General features: G+C 45.5%; 2 protein-coding genes across 2 annotated transcripts; one reads left to right on the top strand and one right to left on the bottom strand.

The window, feature by feature from the left end:
• The first annotated feature begins 41 nt into the window (after window positions 1–41).
• plk3 (polo-like kinase 3 (Drosophila)) lies at window positions 42–7,144 on the top strand. Its single transcript, XM_062481619.1, has 15 exons — window positions 42–349; window positions 1,185–1,292; window positions 1,389–1,505; window positions 1,730–1,859; window positions 2,235–2,322; window positions 2,430–2,525; window positions 2,833–3,031; window positions 3,139–3,265; window positions 3,414–3,523; window positions 4,119–4,236; window positions 4,360–4,443; window positions 4,663–4,825; window positions 4,937–5,066; window positions 5,243–5,350; window positions 5,502–7,144. The coding sequence occupies exons 1-15, from the start codon at window positions 131–133 to the stop codon at window positions 5,700–5,702; spliced, it is 1,998 nt and encodes a 665-aa protein (XP_062337603.1). The 5' UTR covers window positions 42–130; the 3' UTR covers window positions 5,703–7,144.
• Window positions 7,145–7,148: 4 nt separating this feature from the next.
• On the bottom strand, window positions 7,149–8,223 carry LOC134036621 (dynein light chain Tctex-type 4). The gene has a single exon (XM_062481620.1). It carries the CDS (start codon window positions 8,213–8,215, stop codon window positions 7,499–7,501), a length of 717 nt encoding a protein of 238 aa, XP_062337604.1. The 5' UTR covers window positions 8,216–8,223; the 3' UTR covers window positions 7,149–7,498.
• Window positions 8,224–20,362: the final 12,139 nt, after the last annotated feature.

The following is a 20,362-nucleotide window of genomic DNA, read 5'->3' as shown; positions in this document are numbered from 1 at the left end:
GACGTCAGAGCCAATTTATATAGCTGGCGATGGTGAAGTATATCCATACCAGATGGATACAATTGAGGTTGAATGAACAGCACCGGTTGAACAAGAGCTCTACTGTGAAACGTTTTTTTACAGCGAATGAATGGATACCGCTTGTTTCACAGCCTCTCATCGCATTTCATGTCAAACCATGAATCCGGATTTATTTAAACAGTTTCCAGAGCGTGGGCAAATTCTTCCCAATTCCGCCAAAACGACCAACAACAGGACTAAATCGGAACAAATTAAACCAGAACTCGCCCAGGTGATCACAGATTCGAAGACTGGGAAATCCTACAGCAAAGGAAAGCTTTTGGGAAAGGTACTACCTTCATTTTAATTCGTCAACGGAATGGCTAGGGGGATAAGGCTGATAATTTAGTCGCATTTTATTTGCAATGACTGTTCGTCAGCGGCGCTAAATCAAGTCAGAACTATGTGTTAACGACATCCCTTCCGTTTCAAAAGTATATTCAGAGTAGTTTTAGCACCTTGCCTTCATCCTCAAAGTTCCAAATCAAATGTGTTAGATTGCGGATTTATGACCTCGTGGAAGATATGACAAACTTGCCTCTCCCTTCAAGCGTCATTCTCTCCCCGCACGGGAAATCCAACGAGGTGTGTCTCGTGTGCTAGCTAAACGTTTCAATAGGTAACCTCGAAGCTGTGATATAAATGGCCATACTATAACCAGATGTTGTGAATTGGCAGATCACGTCTGTCATAACGTTAGTCGTTATTGATATGAAAATATTGAGGCATTTTATTGGGCTGCAATACGAAGAGTTTAATATTTTCACAATAGGCAATGTAGCCTATATCGCAACACGTTGGACATTGTATGATCCGCAGGTAGTTGTCTGTCTGCCGCTGCCGCATAGCGAGATTTTCTGGTCAATTTGAGTGTCAATGCAGTAGTAATGCATTTTAAAAACAGCCAGACAGTGCTGACTAAACCTAGTACATAGAGGCCGAGTCTTATCTCTTTTTTAGGGGTTTAAGTAATTTGTTTCTATCTGGTTACAACACGTCATTGTTAAATAGGCAAATGATTTGGGTTGGTACAAACGTGAAAGCCTTACTAGTGATATTGAATGAAAATATAGATTGGAAACATGCAAATTAGTGACATGTTATCTACATTTTCTCTTGTCAAGGGTGGATTTGCACGATGCTACGAAATGACAGACCTTGCCAACAACAAAATGTATGCTGTGAAGGTGATTCCACAGAGCAGAGTGTCCAAGCCTCACCAGAGAGACAAGGTAGATACTAATGAATAAGATTCCCTTTGCAGTGACACATGCCACACAAATCTTTACCAGCCTCAATGACATTCTGTTTCTTGTCCCTGTCAACAGATTACCAATGAAATCGAGCTCCACAAAACCCTCTCACATAAGCATGTGGTGAAGTTCTCCCATCATTTTGAGGATCAAGACAACATCTACATCTTTTTAGAGCTCTGTAGTAGAAAGGTGAGCCACGCAGCACCGTCTCGGTTTTGTGCAGTCACAGTATGTCCTTGTGTGGGTTTTGGGATTTTTTTTTTTTTTTAAACCCTGATGGAAAAACTGTACATCGGCAAGGACAATGTGTACCTTCACCCACTCATTTACATTCCCCCAAGATGCACTCCCCATCCGGAACAGGATAGTTAAAGTAAAATATATATTAAATCTACATCCTAATATCATTTCAGTCTCTGGCACACATTTGGAAGGCAAGACACACACTGACCGATCCAGAAGTGCGGTACTATTTACGACAGATCATATCTGGCCTGAAATACCTTCACAACAGAGACATCCTCCACAGGGACCTCAAACTAGGTATGTGGTCCTAGCTGTACCCTAGCTATACTCCCTGACGGGAGTCAGGTGGCTGAGCGGTGAGGGAATCGGGCTAGTAATCAGAAGGTCGCCGGTTCGATTCCCGGCCGTGCAAAATGACGTTGTGTCCTTGGGCAAGGCACTTCACCCTACTTGCCTCGTGGGAATGTCCCTGTACTTACTGTAAGTCGCTCTGGATAAGAGCGTCTGCTAAATGACTAAATGTAAATGTATATCAGGCTGTTATCTTAATCTTCAGTTGTACTTGAATGGTATGCACAATGTAACGTATTTCACATAGTTAATTTAGAACATGCATGGCCTTATCCAGAAAACGATCTGGTCCTAAGCTCAACTTGAATGATTCTTTCCCAGGCAATTTTTTTGTGAACGAGAACATGGATTTAAGATTGGGAGACTTCGGCCTTGCAGCAAAGCTGGAGACTGTCGAGCAGAGGAAAAAGTAAGAAAAAGTCCCTCTAGCTTTAAGCTCAGTTTCACAGAAAACCAAGACAAAACCAAGCATTAGAACAGACCCTAATAACCCTAACAAACCTGTTTCCCCCTCAGGACAATCTGTGGAACTCCTAACTACCTTGCCCCCGAGGTTTTGAACCGACAGGGCCACGGGACAGAGTCTGACGTCTGGTCTCTAGGCTGCGTCATGTAAGTGTCTAGTCCGGTCATGTGTAAAATGCCCTGTTGGGAGCATTCTGTTTGACTAACATCATGGCATCAGGCCAACATCGACCCACTAGTTGAAGAGGTGTCAGTCTAAACAGTTGGAAGAGAACGCTTTGCAAACAAAGGCTAGGGGGTTTGACGAGATATGACTGACACATTCATGACACACCTCGAGTAGGTGTGTAAATAGTTGAGGACCAGTGAGAAGGCTCAGTTAATCAGTGACGTTTGGTAGCCTTTACTGCGCTTAAAAGCCAGTACTCAACCCATATCGCTTCTTTTCTATCAGGTACACTTTGATGTGCGGCAACCCTCCATTTGAGACTTTGGATCTGAAGGAAACGTACAAGTGTATCAAGGAAGTGAGATACAACATCCCCTCCACCCTCTCTCCTGCCGCCCAAAAGCTCATATCAAGCGTCCTGCAGAAGAATCCAAGTGACCGTCTCACACTTGACCAGATTCTAAATCACGAGTTCTTCAGCAAGGTACGTGATCTAAAGCCTCAATTGACTTGGACTAGAGTGTTCTGATACGTCGTCTATGGATGTTAGATTTATTTTTTATTTTTTTAAATTATCTTTCCTCCACCCAGGGCTTCACACCAGATAAACTTCCTGCCAGCAGTTGTGTGATGGTGCCAGAGCTCCATCCTCCCAGCCCTGCCAAGAAGTTCTTCACCAAGATGGCCAAGAGCTTCTTTGGCAAAAAGAAGGCCAAAGGTAAGCAGGACTACAATAAACTTGACTCAAGTCTGAAGTTTCACCACCTGAATGAATTTCTACTGGGAGAGTTTCCCCTGGACCTTTCATTAGCGCTAAGCTACAGCAACGGTCTCTGACACTTCTCTTTTATTTGGCGTTTGTGCAGTGGAGAAGATTCCATGCGAGGAGAAGGATGACATTTCCAAACTGGTGTCTGGTATCGTGAAGTGTTCCATCAGTCGTCAGATGAGCTATAAAACTGTCGGAGCCAACGAGGTAAGCAATCTCATCCAGTCATCTGGGCACCAAAAATGGCTTTCAAAATGTCCTTTTATGAATGGAAGTGTCCTTCAATAATCTAGTCTTGGACTAAAATGCATTTTAGAAGAGACTGATTCTATTTACATAGGAGTTTGCTATGACTAGGTTTAATATTTTTAAATAACTTCCCTAAAAGTACCCTCAGTGAAGAATGTATTTCAGGCTAATGAGGCTGTTTCTGATGTGAGTTGGTGGTTAGCTGTCAACATACTCGAGTTGTGACACTGTTATAGGACTGTGGTTTGGGGGTTTGTCTCAGAATAGTGTTTGTGCAGCACTCTGCAGAGTCCATTTTTAGCCAGATGAGAGAGAGCAGGTATCCTACTTGACCCAGCTTTTAACAAGGCTCTTTAAATTCAAGACTGTGGAAACAAATGGCAAAAGCAGACTACCAGCCCATAATCCTCCAGGCTCTGTCTTAGACTTGCAATGGTGCAGGAATAATAAAGCCATGTAGAAATGGTGTACTAGGGTACACCGTAACACTGGTGTACACTTTGCCTGAAGGTCCAATCATGTTCACCTTCTGTTGTCGTTGCTTCCTATCCAGGTGACGTCCCCAACAGGAAAGCTGGTCAGCTCTGGACCAATGGACACTCCGGCTGAGGAAGAATCGAGGAAGTCAATATCCCGCTCCTTCAAAGGCACTGTGGCCAGTAGCACTGAACGTGAGTTACCGTCTTCAGCTGGACTCAGACTTGACAAGTGGCTGAATCGGTGTGCTTGGCTGTCACTACGTGTTAGCTGTGAATATGGTCTTGTACTCAGCTGTGCCTGTTCCACTCTCTCAGCGTGTGAAGACGTCCTGACTCCTGCAGCGGTTGCTGACTCGGCCATGAAGGTCCTGAACAGCTGTCTGTCCTCCATGCCTGCAGGTGAGTTGTGCAGACAGCTAGCTTCTCTCTAAGCTCCTGAGAACAGTCTTGCTAGACACTATGGGCCTCCAGCTCTTTGGTTTTGCTTTTGTTGTATTTATTGCAATATTGACTCATTGGGTTGTTTTTAACTGCGATGTTGACTTTTTGTATTTGTTCCTTTTCTTAGTGCTTTCTTGTGTCTTAACTCTCTCCACCTTTCTTTCCCCTCTCCCCCAGGAACCAGAAATCCTCCTTGTCTCTCCAGGTCTAAGCCCTTTGTCTGGGTCACAAAATGGGTGGACTATTCCAACAAATACGGCTTTGGCTACCAGCTGTCTAATCGCAACATCGGCGTGCTTTTTAACGATGGTACCCACCTTAGTCTGTGTGATGACCGCAAGTAAGAAGCCCTTTTTAAATCGCTAACAACTACTGTTTATGATGCGAGGGGAAATGAAAAGTCGAATGAAACGTGTTGACTAACGAGGTTACTGTGTTTCCAACCCTTTAGGACGGTGCACTACTGCCTGACCAACAACAAACACTTCACCTTCCAAGCCAGCGCCCTCCCTGAGCAGCTGCGCTGTCAAAAGCAGATTGTGGAGCTCATGGCTAACTACATGGAACAGAACCTCATGGAGGTATGTCAAAACGAGGGTGTTGTGGGTAATGTAGTTTAGTGTACTTATGCAAGTTAACAATGGGCCAATCAAACTCTCGGGGCATTGTTGGATTAAGCACGGTCCTCACTATGGAAACCTTTTTTAATGAATCCATCCATACATGGTTATTAAAGTGGATGTTCTTGTTCCTTCAGGGTGGAGACCTCCTCTGTGAGGACCAGCCTCCAGCCACGCCTCTGCTACTGCAGTGGGTGAAGACCGACCACGCTCTGGTGATGCTCTTCAACAACGGGACCCTGCAGGTAATGCCTCGCTGCTGCCGTCTCCTTTCCTCTTTCCATGCTCAAAATCAAACTGAATAGCCCGCTAAAGCATTGGTAATGGGTACAGCCTTCAGTAGACTGCATAATATGTCATTTTTGTAACCGTTTCTCCATCCCCTCCTTTCTTCAGGTGAACTTCTATACGGACCACACCAAGATTATCCTGTGCAAGTCTCCATCTGACTCAGCCTGGCTGCTCACCTACATTAGCCGAGAGCGTGTGTCTTCCACCTACCTTCTGAGCATGCTCACAGAGCTGGGCTGCTCGGCTGAACTGAGGCACCGCATGCGCTACGTCGTGCAGCTTCTCCAGCACCACGCTGACGCCTGATGGGCCGCATACCTAAGGAGCACTCGTTTTTGTAACCCGGCACACCCCAACTGGGTGGAGGTTTCACCTGTTAGCCAATAGCATGGTTCTGAATAGGAAAACGACCTTGGGGGGGGGGGGGGCTGTCCAGTGATTCAAAGCAAGGGTGTCAGGAAAGAAGCCTCACTTTTGACTGACTGACCTCTACCTTCCTTACTCTTACACACCTTCCTGGTTTGGACCCCAAGCCATCCTGCCCCTCCCCCACTCAAAGACCCTCTGCTGATGTTTCTACCCCCACTGGGAGCCCTTCAAACGGAAGAGGGGTTCAGGGGAAAGGCCCAGAGGAACCCCCTCACCCTCTACAACTCGATTCTGGTCTCTGTGGACTGTGGTGCACATTTTTATTATTATTGAACCAATTACCAGATTATACTCTCACACTATTGGCTAGACCACACAAATGCACACCTGAGCAACCTGGACTCTGTTGCTGAGACAGACCGGACCTGGGACATGGGACGGGGCAGGGCTGGGATCTGCAGTCTAAGCTGGACCAGAGATGGTCTATGGTTCTTTTAAGCTTCAGTGTCACTTTGCCTTCTGTCCTTGTTTTTGATTGTTTTTTGTTTTTTTGGAAGATAAAACGATCATTACAGGTCTGTGCACGTCTTCATACAGAGAGGCATGGGTGTGTGACACTGCACTATTGGTTATTTTGAATAGCAGTCCTTTTTTTTTTTTTTTTTACAACAAAGTAAATAGTGGTTTTATTTACATTTTAGCTATAGATACCAAAAGGTGGTCGTGTTTTTTTTTTTTTTTTTTAAACCTTGAAATAAGTGACTTTCATTTTCTTTTAGATTCACGAGGTGATGAGTGAATTACACCATGCAAAAACAGGTGGTTAGTAGGGGGATAAAGTGCCTTTTTGAGGGATGTCTGTATTGTGCAATAACAGCTCTGTGGAATGTCTAGCAGTAGATACAAATAGGAAGACACTAGGAGTTGGGCTATAGAGGATTTTTTTTTTTTGTAAATTGATTAAAATGTGTTCAAGAAGCACTACAGTCTCACTACCTTGTTAATCTTTTGGTGAAATGGTATTATAGCCTGTTCTGTCAATGGTAACAAACATATGCTTCACTGTACTGTAATCCCTCATTGGTTTACATTACTTTTTCTGCCCAGACTTGTGTCCTTAAAACTGTGATGCTGAATGCAAGTATTATAAAACACACATACAGGTATTGTTGTTGTGTTTGAGAAATCCAACATTGTGAAAGCCATCTGCTATTTGAGAAAATCTTTATTTTTTGTTGTGTTTATTTATTTTTTATTTATACATTTTTTTTATTTATTGTAAATGTTTAATATTATGGTCTTGACACGGGAGATGTTCAATATGATCACTTTTTATGTATATGGGAGTAGAATAAAGTTTATGGAAATTATCTCGTCTGTCACTAAATTCCTGTCAATCATAACTGTCATACTCCACACCTTCAGACATTGGCCAAGCATGTACAACAAAACCTCTTTAGCAATACATAAACTGACAAATGAATGCAAAAGTCATATCGGCTTGCCAGACAACATAGAAGTGGTAACATTTTACTAAAATGTTAAGTATGGCTGCATAAACTAATTGCCTAAACGATCCTTTATCAGGAGCTAGCTTTTACCACCATTCACCGAACCTATGACACAAAATGCCACACAGGATTTCCCTATGATCTATCATGCATGTAGAGTTGATGCTACCCACCACTGTTACCAAATCATTTGTACCCATCTTCACTCCATCCAAACCTTGTTCACTCACGATAAACCCCATGAACTATTGCCAGAACGAAGAGGGAGGCATTCTGGAATGTGGCAACCGCAAAGTCGTCCAGCAAGGGGTCCCACAAGCAGCGACTGACCACTCGGACGCCATGGTTCCCGTTCTGACCGATCACCACTTGACAAACGATCTTGTAGCGCGGCGGGCAGACCTCCTTTACCTTATCCCTCAACATCTCTGTCAACACCTGCCCAAGATGGCTGCCAGCGGTTGGGCTGTAGCAGACCCCTTCCATGTAGCTATCCAGTGTAGCCTGGAGGAGGTTCTGAATGGGAGCTGCCTTGAAACGGCTGTCCTGATCAGGCCCGGTCCGGTAGGTGCTCTCCAGCTTCACCTCCTCCTGCACAGCTGGGTACTGATGAGTCAACCCAGAGAAACTGGACCGTCCTCCCTGCAGCCAGCCAAAGGAGAACCTCTTGCTCAGGGCCCCAGACTCCCGCCGGAAGAAGGGGGAATTGGGGTTGCTCACGTTGGAGCCCCTGGGGGTTCCACTACCACCAACCCCCCCAGGGTGAGCTCTGAGGGGCATTGGAAGGTGGCAAGGACCCTTCCTGTCCCTGGGCTGGGACTGGGAGCTGCGGAGGGTTGAAATAGACCCTTGGCGTCTCCGGGGTGAGCCCCAGGATTCTGTGGTCTGGTTGAACTGGGCCAGGACCTCCTGAGAGAGAGCTGGCTGCTGGTTGGACATGGCAGAACCAACCTGGAACATCAAACATACACTATGTATAAGGTGATAGTTCAAGCTGATAGTCTTTTACTTCTACAGCTAAATCTCGAATAGAAACTGAAGACCAAGATTTATATATTTATATATGTCTCTTTATGTTTCAAATTGCTCTTCTTCTTTACTGCCAGTTTATTTACATAAAGAGCCCCTAAGGAAAATATCTGTGCTAAAATATCTTCATGTTCAGTGACGACTCTGTGCAAATAGTTACTGGTCAAAGCATTTTCTGTCAGGTCGTAGGCAAATGTGAGATGTGAATCAATGCAAAAACCGAAAAGATACATAACAGGAATCCATTTCAAATGATAGGAAAGAACGACATCTATAAGTATTAAAAAAATATTTAACAAGTTATTCAGTTGTCTGTGGTACACATGATACTCTGCACCATCACCCTCCTGATGCTCTTTGACTTCAACTGAGTATTTGGCATACCATGAACACTCTGTAAAAGCAGCAATATTTACACAGCATACAAATGCTTAGCACGCCCAACAAATGATCAAAGGCTAGCACACTCCTCTTAAAACATACCTTTTAAAATCCCCTGTGAGTGCTGTTAGTGATTGTAAAGCCTTCGAGTGAACGTATGAACCTGCAGAGCAAGTTCCAAACTTCGTTCTCAATATGTGAAGGTGAAGTCTCACAATCAGGGTTGTTTTATACAGGGTGTGTTGCTCAGTGAGTAGCCAGGCAAGCAGGCAGGCATCTACGGTAAATTATTGTCCACAAGAATTAGTGATGTGGGTCAGCAAATACAATGGGCTGAAACACAGCAATCTCTCTCTCTCTCTTTCTCTCTCAAGATGGCCCCTCTCTTACTCTCTCTCTTACTCTCTCTTACTCTCTCTCTCTTTTTCTTTCTCTCTCTCTCTCTCTCTCTCTCTCTCTCTCTCTCTCTCTCTCTCTCTCTCTCTCTCTCTCTCTCTCTCTCTCTCTCTCTCTCTCTCTCTCTCTCTCTCTCTCTTACTCTCTCTCTCTCTCCCTTTCTCTTTTTCTCTCTTCCAGGTTGAGATGGATCTGGCACAGGGCCACGTCCTCAGCTGTTGTCATGGTGAAGAGACGTTTTCCCTCCGCCAAGCTGAGCAGTCTTGCGTTCTGCACCAGTGAACTTGGCTTCTGCTATAAGGCCTCTGTCTAGATCCAAGGGGGTTTGGTCGTAATGTGGGAATTTACTGTAGGCCCATCACTACCAAAGATCTCGACCATTAGGCTAGGCTAAAGAAAGAATTAAGGGTAGTGGAGCTGGAGTGAACACAGTCTCTCTCGCTCCTCTACTCTAATTAGAGATGCTATCTACCAAGTACCAAGCTAGTTTAGCGATTGCTGCCTCTCAATACACAGGGGGTCTTCTGAGTGCTGTCAAACGCTTATCTGCAGAGTTACTGTTCCCTGTCTATTTACCATCTGACCAGAGTTTTCTGTCACTACGGTGTGATGGTCAGAGCACCATAACCTTGACATGCCTGGGCATGTGTGTGTGTGCGTGTGTGTGTAGGGGCTGATTAGGGTCAGCTGTTTGAATGGGTTGTTTACCAAACTTTGAATGATAAGATCATGTTTACTCAGCTGCTGAAGCCTTCGAAAAACCTGTATCATGTTTGTTGTTTGGTGATATCTGTCAAAAGAGTAAATGAAGACCGTTTGACAAGGTGTTTGCTAATGAACACAGCTGGCTGGTGAAACGCGCACATGATTCTAACACGTAAAAGCTGCCGATTTCACGAGCAGACGATCATTCTAGGACTGAAGATCTGGTACTAAAAGCCTTAGTACTCAGCTGTGTGGGTCACACAAGTCACAGACTGACTGACGGTACAGAGTCAGAGACACATTTTGTATCAGTGGCTTTAAATCCCCCCCCCCCCGCGCTCTCGTTTCTGACCTTTCTGCAGTAAGCTGAAGGATCTTTAGGGCTGTGCTCATCTCGGCTCTTCTATTTTTGTCACGGGTGCAGTCGACTCACGTTTTTACATCTGGGACGCTTGTCATTAGGATCTGCTTTTCAAAGCCATCTTGTCTCTTTCCCTTTCATCACCCCCCCCTCCCCCTCACACACACACACACTCACACACCCGCACCACCATGTTGTTTTCATCTCGGGAAGAAAGGAAGAAAGGAATGGCTTTGTTTCAAAAACAGACATCATTTCCCAGGAGCCCTGAGGAGGAAGCAGTATTGGTATTATACAGACCTTCATGTCATCTCTTTTGATCTCATATACACGTTGCTTTTGTTTCATCATGCCTCACTTTGGGGGGACAATGTGAATGTTACATGCAAAGGTAATTGAAGACTTGCGCACTACAGCCACATATGTGTTCTTAGTTCAAGATATAATAGATTAATTTATAATCAAATCTCTGTTAGCCACACCCCACTCTTATCTTTTCTTGGGGAGGAGTCTACAGGTATTGGTTAAGAGTTTCATTGTGAGCTGTTTGACTCGATGACTTGTCTCTGAACTCAGCTGTGTTTCCTCCAGTAACAGCGTCATTTCCCACTGTCTGTGTCACATCCTTAAGGAGGTCACTGTTGAAATCCAACTCTCCTCTCCTCTGCTCTCTTGGAACAGCCTGCCTGGACGCTCCAGCTCGTGATTTAGGCTGAGGTTTCTCCTCCAATCTGGGAGTCGGTGTGTGATGTCACTCATGTGCCAGGAACTTAAAGATAACCGGTGGCTTGTGAGCAATGAATCACCCAGGAGAAAGTCAAACAGGAAGTCTGTAGTGCAGGAAGTGTGTTTTCTTTTATAACTTCCCTCTGTTTCTCATTATGTAGCACAAAGGAAAACCTCGCCCCCGCCTCTCTGACATAGTGTTACGTTTTAGTCACTTGGCAAATACTAATTTAGAGAGACTCTGTGGAGCAAGATTCATAAACATCCAGGTTGTGTTCCTGTACGTCAAGAAACTAGGACGGTTTGGTGTCGTCTGATATTGATCTGTTTAGTTCTGTTTGGGTTGTATTGTGTTTCATGTCTTTTCATTCCCAGATAACGTCTCCCTTCCTTCCTGGTGGTTCTACTAAGTGAAGTGTCTGAGACCCACCACAGCAGGAAGTGGAACATCTGGAAGCTGCCACCAATCCCGACTATTTAGGCTGTGGGAGAGTTTACCCTAATTATTAACTGATGTGCTCCTCAGTGGCCTTGCAAAGGAGGCTGTGTGAGCACTGTGTGGGAGGTGACTGGCTGGATGGCTGGCTGGCTGGCTGGCTGGCTGGATGGCTGGATGGCTGGATGGATGGCTGGATGGCTGGATGGCTGGATGGATGGCTGGCTGGATGGCTGGCTGGCTGGCTGGATGGCTGGATGGCTGGATGGCTGGATGGATGGATGGATGGATGGCTGGCTGGATGGCTGGATGGCTGGCTGGATGGCTGGATGGCTGGCAGCTTGGCTGGCTGGCTGGTCCGGTCGCTACAAGCCCACCAGCCCATGTGTTGGATTATAACACTGCATTCTGGATGTGTGGGCGACAAGGTTTCCAAGCTTTGGAGTGGTTGAGTCAGATCTCTAGTTTGAGACATATATGGACTGGATCTACAAGAACTGAGCAGGGGAAATGTTTATTCTGAGCAAGGATTGATGATTGATGTCATTGTTAGGTCCGACTAAGTGTGTGGAATGCTGCTTTACTTGTTCCAGTATACTGATACATAGAAGGTCTGGACATGCACAGCTGTATCTAATGGATAGGAACCCTGTTTTTTTAGACATGGATGTCTTGAGTCATGAACTCGATCATGTGAGAGTGGAACTGAATGACCTTATTCATACGTCACAACAAGAAAACGAGTCTTGTAAGTTGACCATTCTCAAAGAAAGACCCCATTCAAGACACAGTAAAATGGTCTGTGTATTCATCACATTGTTGATTATTCACATGATCACTCTCTCTTACTGACCGACTCTACTACTCTGCATTATTAGTGTTTTCAGCTGCTTGCCGAACAATAGACATTTTCTATCTAAACTCTTATGATTACTAAAAAAGTGCATTATAATAAATTATCTTAGGTAACCAATCGCACTTTGTCTCAAAACATGTCAACGGTTCTTCATCTTACAGTAAAATTATGACATTTGAAGTGATATTGGGAACCAGCCGGGGCTTATTTGAAGACCTTGCTGGGACTTTGTGTAAAGTGTGTTTCTTCACCACATCCCCCCTCCCCAGATTGCATGGCTCTGTTTCCAGCCTGTTCTGATGTGTCAGCAGGACTTCTATCTGCCAAACACATTAGGAGGATTAGATCCCTGTCTCACCCAAGGTGTCTCCCCATGATTCAAGGGTGTGGACTTTCTTTGTCAAAACTTAGATAGATGGCTGACTGGCTGACTGGCTGACTGGTTGACTGACTGACTGGCTGGATAGATGGATGGATGGATGGATGGATAGATGGATGGATAGATGGATGGATAGATGGATAGATTAAAACTTTATAAATTCTCAAGTGGGTACATTTGGGGAAAACATTCAATTTCCCTTGCTGGTTTATGACAAAACAAATGCAGTACATTGGCCGAGAAAAAATGGACTGTGTGGTCTTACTATTGTAAACAAAATGTTCAGAGACATTTTAACTCATCATTACACTTTAAGAGTCAACAGAGGATAAACAGTTTTGTAGCTCTTGTCAGATATGTTTATATCTCCGCATCTTTCCTCATCTAACCGTGACATGATCCAACTGCCAGTAGAATAAAGCAGTTGAAGAGGAAGATGGAAAGTTCCTCACCAGATGCGCACACGTCTCTTTTGTGCAACTTTATTTGGCATCAGCCATGCACTTCCTGTGCACCTGCGGTAAACAGGATGTAAAATGAGCGCCATCGATCTCCATGCGAGGCTGCGTCATTACCACAATGGTTCAGGTAACTTATTCAATACTATAAATAGTTATTGTGCATACTTTACAGCAACACGAGCTGGGCCTTTGTTTGGTTTTTCTCATCTCTGCATTATTAATTACATTCTTAACTTTTTCTCCCAGTGTTGGTGTCATTTACCATCTGGACAGCATGCATCACAGTGACGCACACACAGACATTACCAGAATACTTAAGCTGATATTAGGACACCAGACAGCAGCAACAGCTCTGCTGTAGGTAAAAGCTGTGAGACTCAAAATCGGAGCTGGTTAGGGTTTGTCTTTGAGGCATGTCTTCAACATCAGAATGACATGATTTGTGTTTTCAGTGGAGCTCATTGGAAATCCCCATGATGCTGGGCCCTTTAATGATTTCAGTGAGATCTCTCACCAAGTGGCAACGGGTTCCAAATCCAGATTAAGAAGCAGTGCAGTGTGGGTAATGGAGTGTGAAGGATCTACGGCCGCACGGCAGTAATAAAAATAAGATTTTCATTGTTGTCATTATGTATTTTAATTTGTATCCTCCTCTCACTTCATCCCCACAGAAAACAGAGGGAGCGGGAGAAAGAAAAAGAAAAAGAGAGGGGAGAGAGCGAGAGAGAGAGAGAGAGAGAGAGAGAGAGAGAAGAGAGAGAGAGAGATTCCAGACAGACAGATAAGGGGGAATTCCCACACTCAAGGGACTTTAATCATTCGGACAGACTCCAAGCCCCACAGATGTGCAAAGTTCAGGCTAGATGAAGAGTTCATGTTACAACTATGTGTCTGGCCTTGGATTTTAGCTTTGGCTCTGAAGAAACAGGCAGATTTATTTGTGTTTAAAGTTTATTTTTGGAACGATAAAAGGAAAGTTGTTTGATTTATTGTTAGGGGAGTTCCTCCCTGGTATTTCCCCTTACAATTGGTACTTAAAGAAAATGGAGACTGCACGTTGTACCTTGTGATTTTATGAAATAAAGGAACATCTGTATGAATGGTCCCCCCATCTGCCAGAGACACAAGCCAAAACCATAAAAGACAATGAGGGGAATGTGAGGGTTAACTGCTGTAAGCTTTGCTCAGAGCAGGAGGTATACTAATACCTCATGTAGAAAGCTTGATAGGGTCCAATGATTACCATCCGATTTAGTCAACAACACTCCACCGCTCAACAAATGTGTGTCTGTGTACAACTGCACCAATGGAGACATCAAAGCTGAAGTCGATTTTAATGTTTGGTAGAAGGCACAAATTCCATGTAACTGTTAAACGTTTCCGTTTTACAATGTGGTGCGTGTGTTTCGCTGGTATTTCTCAAGTACAGAAAAGTTTGGTTTTAGAAAAAGATGCTTTGGTTTCGGTTTCACAAGATCATACTTTCAGTAACTTTATTGATATAGGGAAACTTGAAAAATAGGTGCCATAAAAACCACGCTCTAGTTTAGGCATAACAGACCTTTGTCAATGAGAAGAATAGAGTGTGGGAGCAGGACAACAATGCAGTACTGAATCAGCAGAAATACCCACTCAGTCAACCACCCCTCCCCCATGCGGGTATCTCCGTGATGTCTTCCAGCCATTTCAATTGTCTCCACATTTCAGCCTGGGGCTGTCCCCGGCCTGCCTTCTACCACACTGGGACTTTGTGTGGTCCCCCTTTGAGAAGTGTACCTGCCATTACAGTAACCATTATCGCACCAGAGCCAGCGATCTTAAAACAGGCACATGTCATTAGCATAGCCAAAGGACTTTCGTGGGGGAAATCAAAACAATTCTCACAATCAAAACTCTTCTTATCTTCTGACGCCGTCATGACCAAAACTGTTTACTGACATAACAAAAGTCTGTTTGTAGGAGTATTTCATGTGAGGGCAGATACATTTGGTATTTACTGCCTTTATTGTCTGGAAACTTTGCACCTTGGGAATTTTATTGGTGTATTTGTTGTGTTTACTTCTAAAACGATAAGGCACTCTGTATGTGTCGAGTTAAAACAAGTAAGTAAAAGAAAGTGTGTTTACAGTATCTATATTAGGGATGTGAGAACTCACAGGTCTAAAAGTAAAGCTGTCACATCCTTTAGTCTTGAGCGGATATTACATTTAGATAGACACCCTCAAACGCAAGCTCTTTGGTCAGCTAAACTGCCAAAATGAACACACCTTCAATGCTCTGAACTCTTTTTTTATTGGATTGTTATTCAGCCTCAGGCATGACAACATTTGATATGAGTTTATCACAACCCTTTCTTATCTAGTTATTCATCAGTCCAGGGAACCAATCAGATACGCCTTTGATATGTTCATGTGGTCATCACGCTGTAATTTATCATCAAAGGGCTCTGCCTTTAATGATCTCCCCCACTCTGCATATAGGATACTTGTTATGGTAGGATGTGAGTGCCTTGTTTAATCACAGCGCAGCGCAGTGGGAGCAGTGTTAGCTGATGACTGGCGGGAGTTCACACCCAAGGTCGTTAGAAGTCGTTCCTGCAGAGAAGGATTCTCGTTGGCTTTCTGGTCACACACTCACCGAGCTGTGTCAAGTATACATACGCTCACACAAACACGTTCTCCCTCACACACCTACGCACACAGACACACGAGCACACACTGACGAATGCGGGAATGCGTTTGTCACCGGTCAGTTTAAGGAGTGTCTTGTTTGCGATGGCGTTCCAGAAGCCACTGCAGACACAGTGGTGCATTGTCCACAGCTGTGTAATGTCACTAACTGCAAATAGCTCACCGCTTGTCAAACCTTTCACACGTTGGTAAGATTAAAGAATGCCCAATACGACTTGGACGAGGACACCGAGTCATTTCCATTGTCAGAATGTGTGAATGATGTGAGAGAACTCGCTCCTCGTCACCGTTTCCGCAGCGACTGACTTTCCTCTTCTTCTACACATATTACTTTTAGGAGACCACACCGTTACAGTACGCAACTGCTCGGGGAATAAATCGGAAGTGTCAGTGTGACTCGCTTTGGGAGCAATGTTCTCTAAGGCGTCAATGGTGGCTCTGCAATTAAGATCCAGCTGGGTCGTGCCATCCCCCTGCTCAACACAGACACGCCCCTAAACACACTGGTGATGCTGTCCTACACTCAGACCAGGAGGCGTTGCCATGGGAAACATCTCAACCTATAATCAGGCCGCTGCATGGCAGTGTGTGAGTCACCACAAGGCGTCGACTCGTATTTTTATCCATCTGGGAGAGTTGTCTTAACCTTCCCTGGCTCCTGCTTCGTGTGTGCATGTGTGTGTGTGTGTGAACACTGAGAGCTTGGTTCCTTTCACAGACCAGGGACTGAAGGTACAAACATCTTGTGAAGTAGGATGAGAAAGAGTGATGTAGGAGTAGAAAAAGAAAAGGATGGACAGTAATATGCTGGCCCTCGATGCAAACAAACGCCTCTTCTACCCCCTGTCCCTGTCCCTGTCCCTGTCCCCCATGTCCCTCATGTCCCCCCCTGTGGATGCACCCTGCTGGCTTTACAGGCCCAGGTGTGAGGACCCTCAGATCTGGGCTGCATTCTCAAGCAGTAACAACACTTTCTGTGCTCGTCTCCTGGCTGACTGCCCCTGACACGCTGGTGTGAACGGCTCACAGCTGACGTGACTCGTGCTCGGGCCTTGTGCAACATCTTCCTTTGTCATTTGGATCTGGGGAACTTCTTTGCTTGCCGGTGTTTGGCACCTCTGATGTGTTTTGCACATTTGTGTTTTGCATTCAGACTGGCACTTGAGGCATTTTGCATTTGGAGGACACAGGTAGCCCCTGCTGTGTTTCTCTACAATGGAGCGTACTAATTAGGGCTTGATATCTTCAGGCGGAAATTAAGCTGCTCTGAATGTGACGCGCGCCCAGTGCGTAAGCACGGCAACTAATACCTGCCATCGACAGTGCCCCGTTACAGATGGAGAATCCTCCAGTGACGTCAACATCACTTCAGACATGCTGTAACCCACTGTAAATGCAACTGTACTTTTGTATGAGTTTGTAGTCTAACAAGGTTGTGAGTATTCTAAAATACTTTATTTTCCTTCAGGGTTCAACTTCACCTAGACAACACAATGAGTTTGTTAGGTCTTGGCTCGCTGGTCTACATGTGTGAACTCACTTGACTGACCTTCCGTTCCTGGTATAACTCTATGATGTCTCGGAGTGGCTGAATTATTTGTTTTTACTCGCTTGAGGAATTCTAGAATGTACTGATAGGGGCTTGATCTCTCCCTGAGAGCCCAGGAGGATTGGGTTATATAAACACAGCTGACTGGTTGAAATATTTCTTGAAGGGTTGCAGGGATAGACTCAGTATGAATGTTCACCTTGAAAATTGTTAAGAAGGTTTTGGTACCCAGTACCAGATGCCATCAGAGTTTTGGACAGGCCTATGACAGAAGTATCTTAAGAATCCAAACCCTGACAGTTGTAAAACTTCTGCTCCCATTTTTCCATTTCACACACCTGCCATCACAAGGAGCATCACTATAACACATGAAGCCATACTGTATAATACACATTGACACACTGGCTTGCAATTACTTCAAAAAATGAATCTAAAAAAAATGAACTAAATCACCAAATGACTCATGGCTTCCAACATTCATTCATGAACAACAATGTTTAGCACAGCAGGGACAAATAATCCAGGACCGCAAAATCCACAAAACCAGACAGACAGCAAAAAACACTAAATAATCTCTCCTTGATATCTCTCTCTCTCTCTCTCTCTCTCTCTCTCTCTCTCTCTCTCTCTCTCTCTCTCTCTCTCTCTCTCTCTCTCTCCCTCTCTCTCCCTCCCCTTCTATTTTACTTGCAGGAGCCATACAGTAGCTTGGATCAATAGGAGTCAGACAGCAGAGATCAATACATGCCCTGGAGCAGCGCATCATCTCTCTGTGTACACTGGGAATCGACCTGTAAGAGAATTAGGCCTCATTTCACGTCACCATTCTGATCAGGATGGTTGGCCCACTCTGTCAGACTGAGCTGTTCCACTGTGGAATAAATTGGATTCAGGCGTACACAAAGATGCTACACACAAATCTTATAATTGCTTCCTCTCGCTCTGTTTCCTTCCCCTCTCTCTCCTTGTCCCAGTGCTCCCAGACAGACGGACGGACAGAGACAAGGAGGGAGGGGGGGAGGTGGCGAGGGAGGGATGGAGAAAGGGGGCGTGGAGGCAGTGCATCAAGAGAGACAGAGATGGTCAGAGACCATTAGAGCAGACTGGCATGAATGGAGAGAAGATTCAGTCATCATCAGGATGGGACAGAGCGTAGATGGAGGAAGAGAAAAAGCGGGAGAACGTTTGTGCGCGTACATTCACGTGTGTCCGCGTGAGAGAGAGAGAGACAGAGAGAGAGAGAGAGAGAGAGAGAGAGAGAGAGAGAGAGAGAGAGAGAGAGAGAGAGAGCAAAACAGGTTCCACAGGGACTGTGGTCCTGTGGAGAATATAGATCCCCCAGGTTGTGGAAAACAGAACACACTCACGTGCATGCACAAAGGCACACACACACACACACACACAAGTACATGCACACACACACACACACGTACACACACACGCAGTGAGAAGAGAGGGGTCCCTTTGCAGCAGCAAGAGCAGCATACAAAACAGTGATGTGACACAGCGCTGTGATGTCATCATCCAGCTCTCTCTCTCCACAACATCACCACCAGAGACATCCTCACTAGCGGCCCCTCTCATGTTTAACCACATTTTTTATTACACGATATTAAGGAATCGCAATCTTTAGAAGATGTTAATAGAAAACCTTATACAGCAGAGAAACTGGATAATAGAGATAAAACTGATTAGGCCAGAATGATGCGGGCTGAATGTTTATCGTTTATCTATCAGCAAGTGCACAGTTCACGTGGGGTGTAGATAAGGTTCAACTCTGGTTTTCTCTTTCTCTTCCTCCACCGAACGTTCTCTGCCTTTCACTTCGGTTTCTCTGAGCTCACAGCAAACTGGAGTTCAAGTACTTTCCTGTGTTCCCCTCATCACCCCGGGTCCATTACTCCCCCAGTGAACTCTACAAACAGGCGGCAACACACAGACACAATCAACCTCCACCTCCACATGCCCTGTATATTTAATGAAGCCGAATACTGGCTGGTTTACTGCGGTGGTGGAAAGAGGCCGTTGGAGAGGAGGAGATTGCCTTGAAGCTGCATAAGCAGCAGCTGTGAATACTTCATATTCATATGACCCCTTGGTATGTGTTTTTAGAAAAGCCTTCTAAAGGCAGTTTTTACGCCCTGGTCGACAGAGAGAGGTTGAAGAAAGAGAAAAGAGGCCGGGGCCTCTAGGAGGGCAGCAGGCTGCAGCTCTGGGCTTTGTGACGACACAGCGCTGCTTTGTTTGGCCCTTGGCAGGTGGGGCCCCTCCCACCACACACACACACACACACACACACTCTGGAACTTAAGCAGGAAGAGAGGGGTCCAATCCCCATCTGCTGCCTCCGACAGCGGGGGCACACGACCTTGCAGTCGTCGCTGCCAAACCCTGAACCTCAGAGATGAGTGAGTTAGGGCCACTGGGCCCCCCTGGGCCCCCCTGGGCTCCCCTGGGCTCCCCGGGCCCCTGCTACACAAAGACGGTCTGCGCGTCTGTCACCCAGGCTATTGAATACCAGGACGGGCCTCACTGACTTCCATTCATTTGACTGAATGCAATTATTCAAATCGTCATCCAGGCTATGTGACATATGTGCGGCCAACGTCTACACCTGTCCCCAGGGCTGGCTGGCCGGCTGGCTGGCAGACTCACTGGCTGCTTGGCTGACTGGATGGCTGGTTAGCTCGCTTGCTGACTGGTAAATTGTCTGACTGGCTAGCTGGTTGGCTGACTGTCTGACTGGCTCATAGACTAGCTGGCTGGCTGGCCAATTGTCTGTCTGTCTTTCTGTCTGACCGGCTAACTTGCTTGCTGACTTGCTGGCTGGCTGGTTGACTGGCTGGTTGACTTGCTGATTGTCTGTCAGACTGGCTGGCTAGCTTGCTTACTGGCTGGCTGCCTGGCAAGCTTATCGGCTGGCTGGGCAGGGAGAGTCAGGGGAGGAATGCCTAACAGGCTGTTCTATGAGCACATTTGTCTGTGTTAGACGAGCCAGTGGAACAAGGAGCTCAGAGTCAGCAGGGTCTGGAGACCACAGGTGTTCTCAGCACCTGATGTCCCAATAGGACCTGTGTGTGTCTGCATTCCACAGACCAGACATCTGGGTACATATGC

Source organism: Osmerus eperlanus, chromosome 16 (assembly GCF_963692335.1).
Source record: "Osmerus eperlanus chromosome 16, fOsmEpe2.1, whole genome shotgun sequence".
Classification (NCBI taxonomy): Eukaryota; Metazoa; Chordata; class Actinopteri; order Osmeriformes; family Osmeridae; genus Osmerus; species Osmerus eperlanus.
Note: the sequence above shows the minus strand (reverse complement) of the source record. Positions and strands in the feature narration are given on the sequence as shown.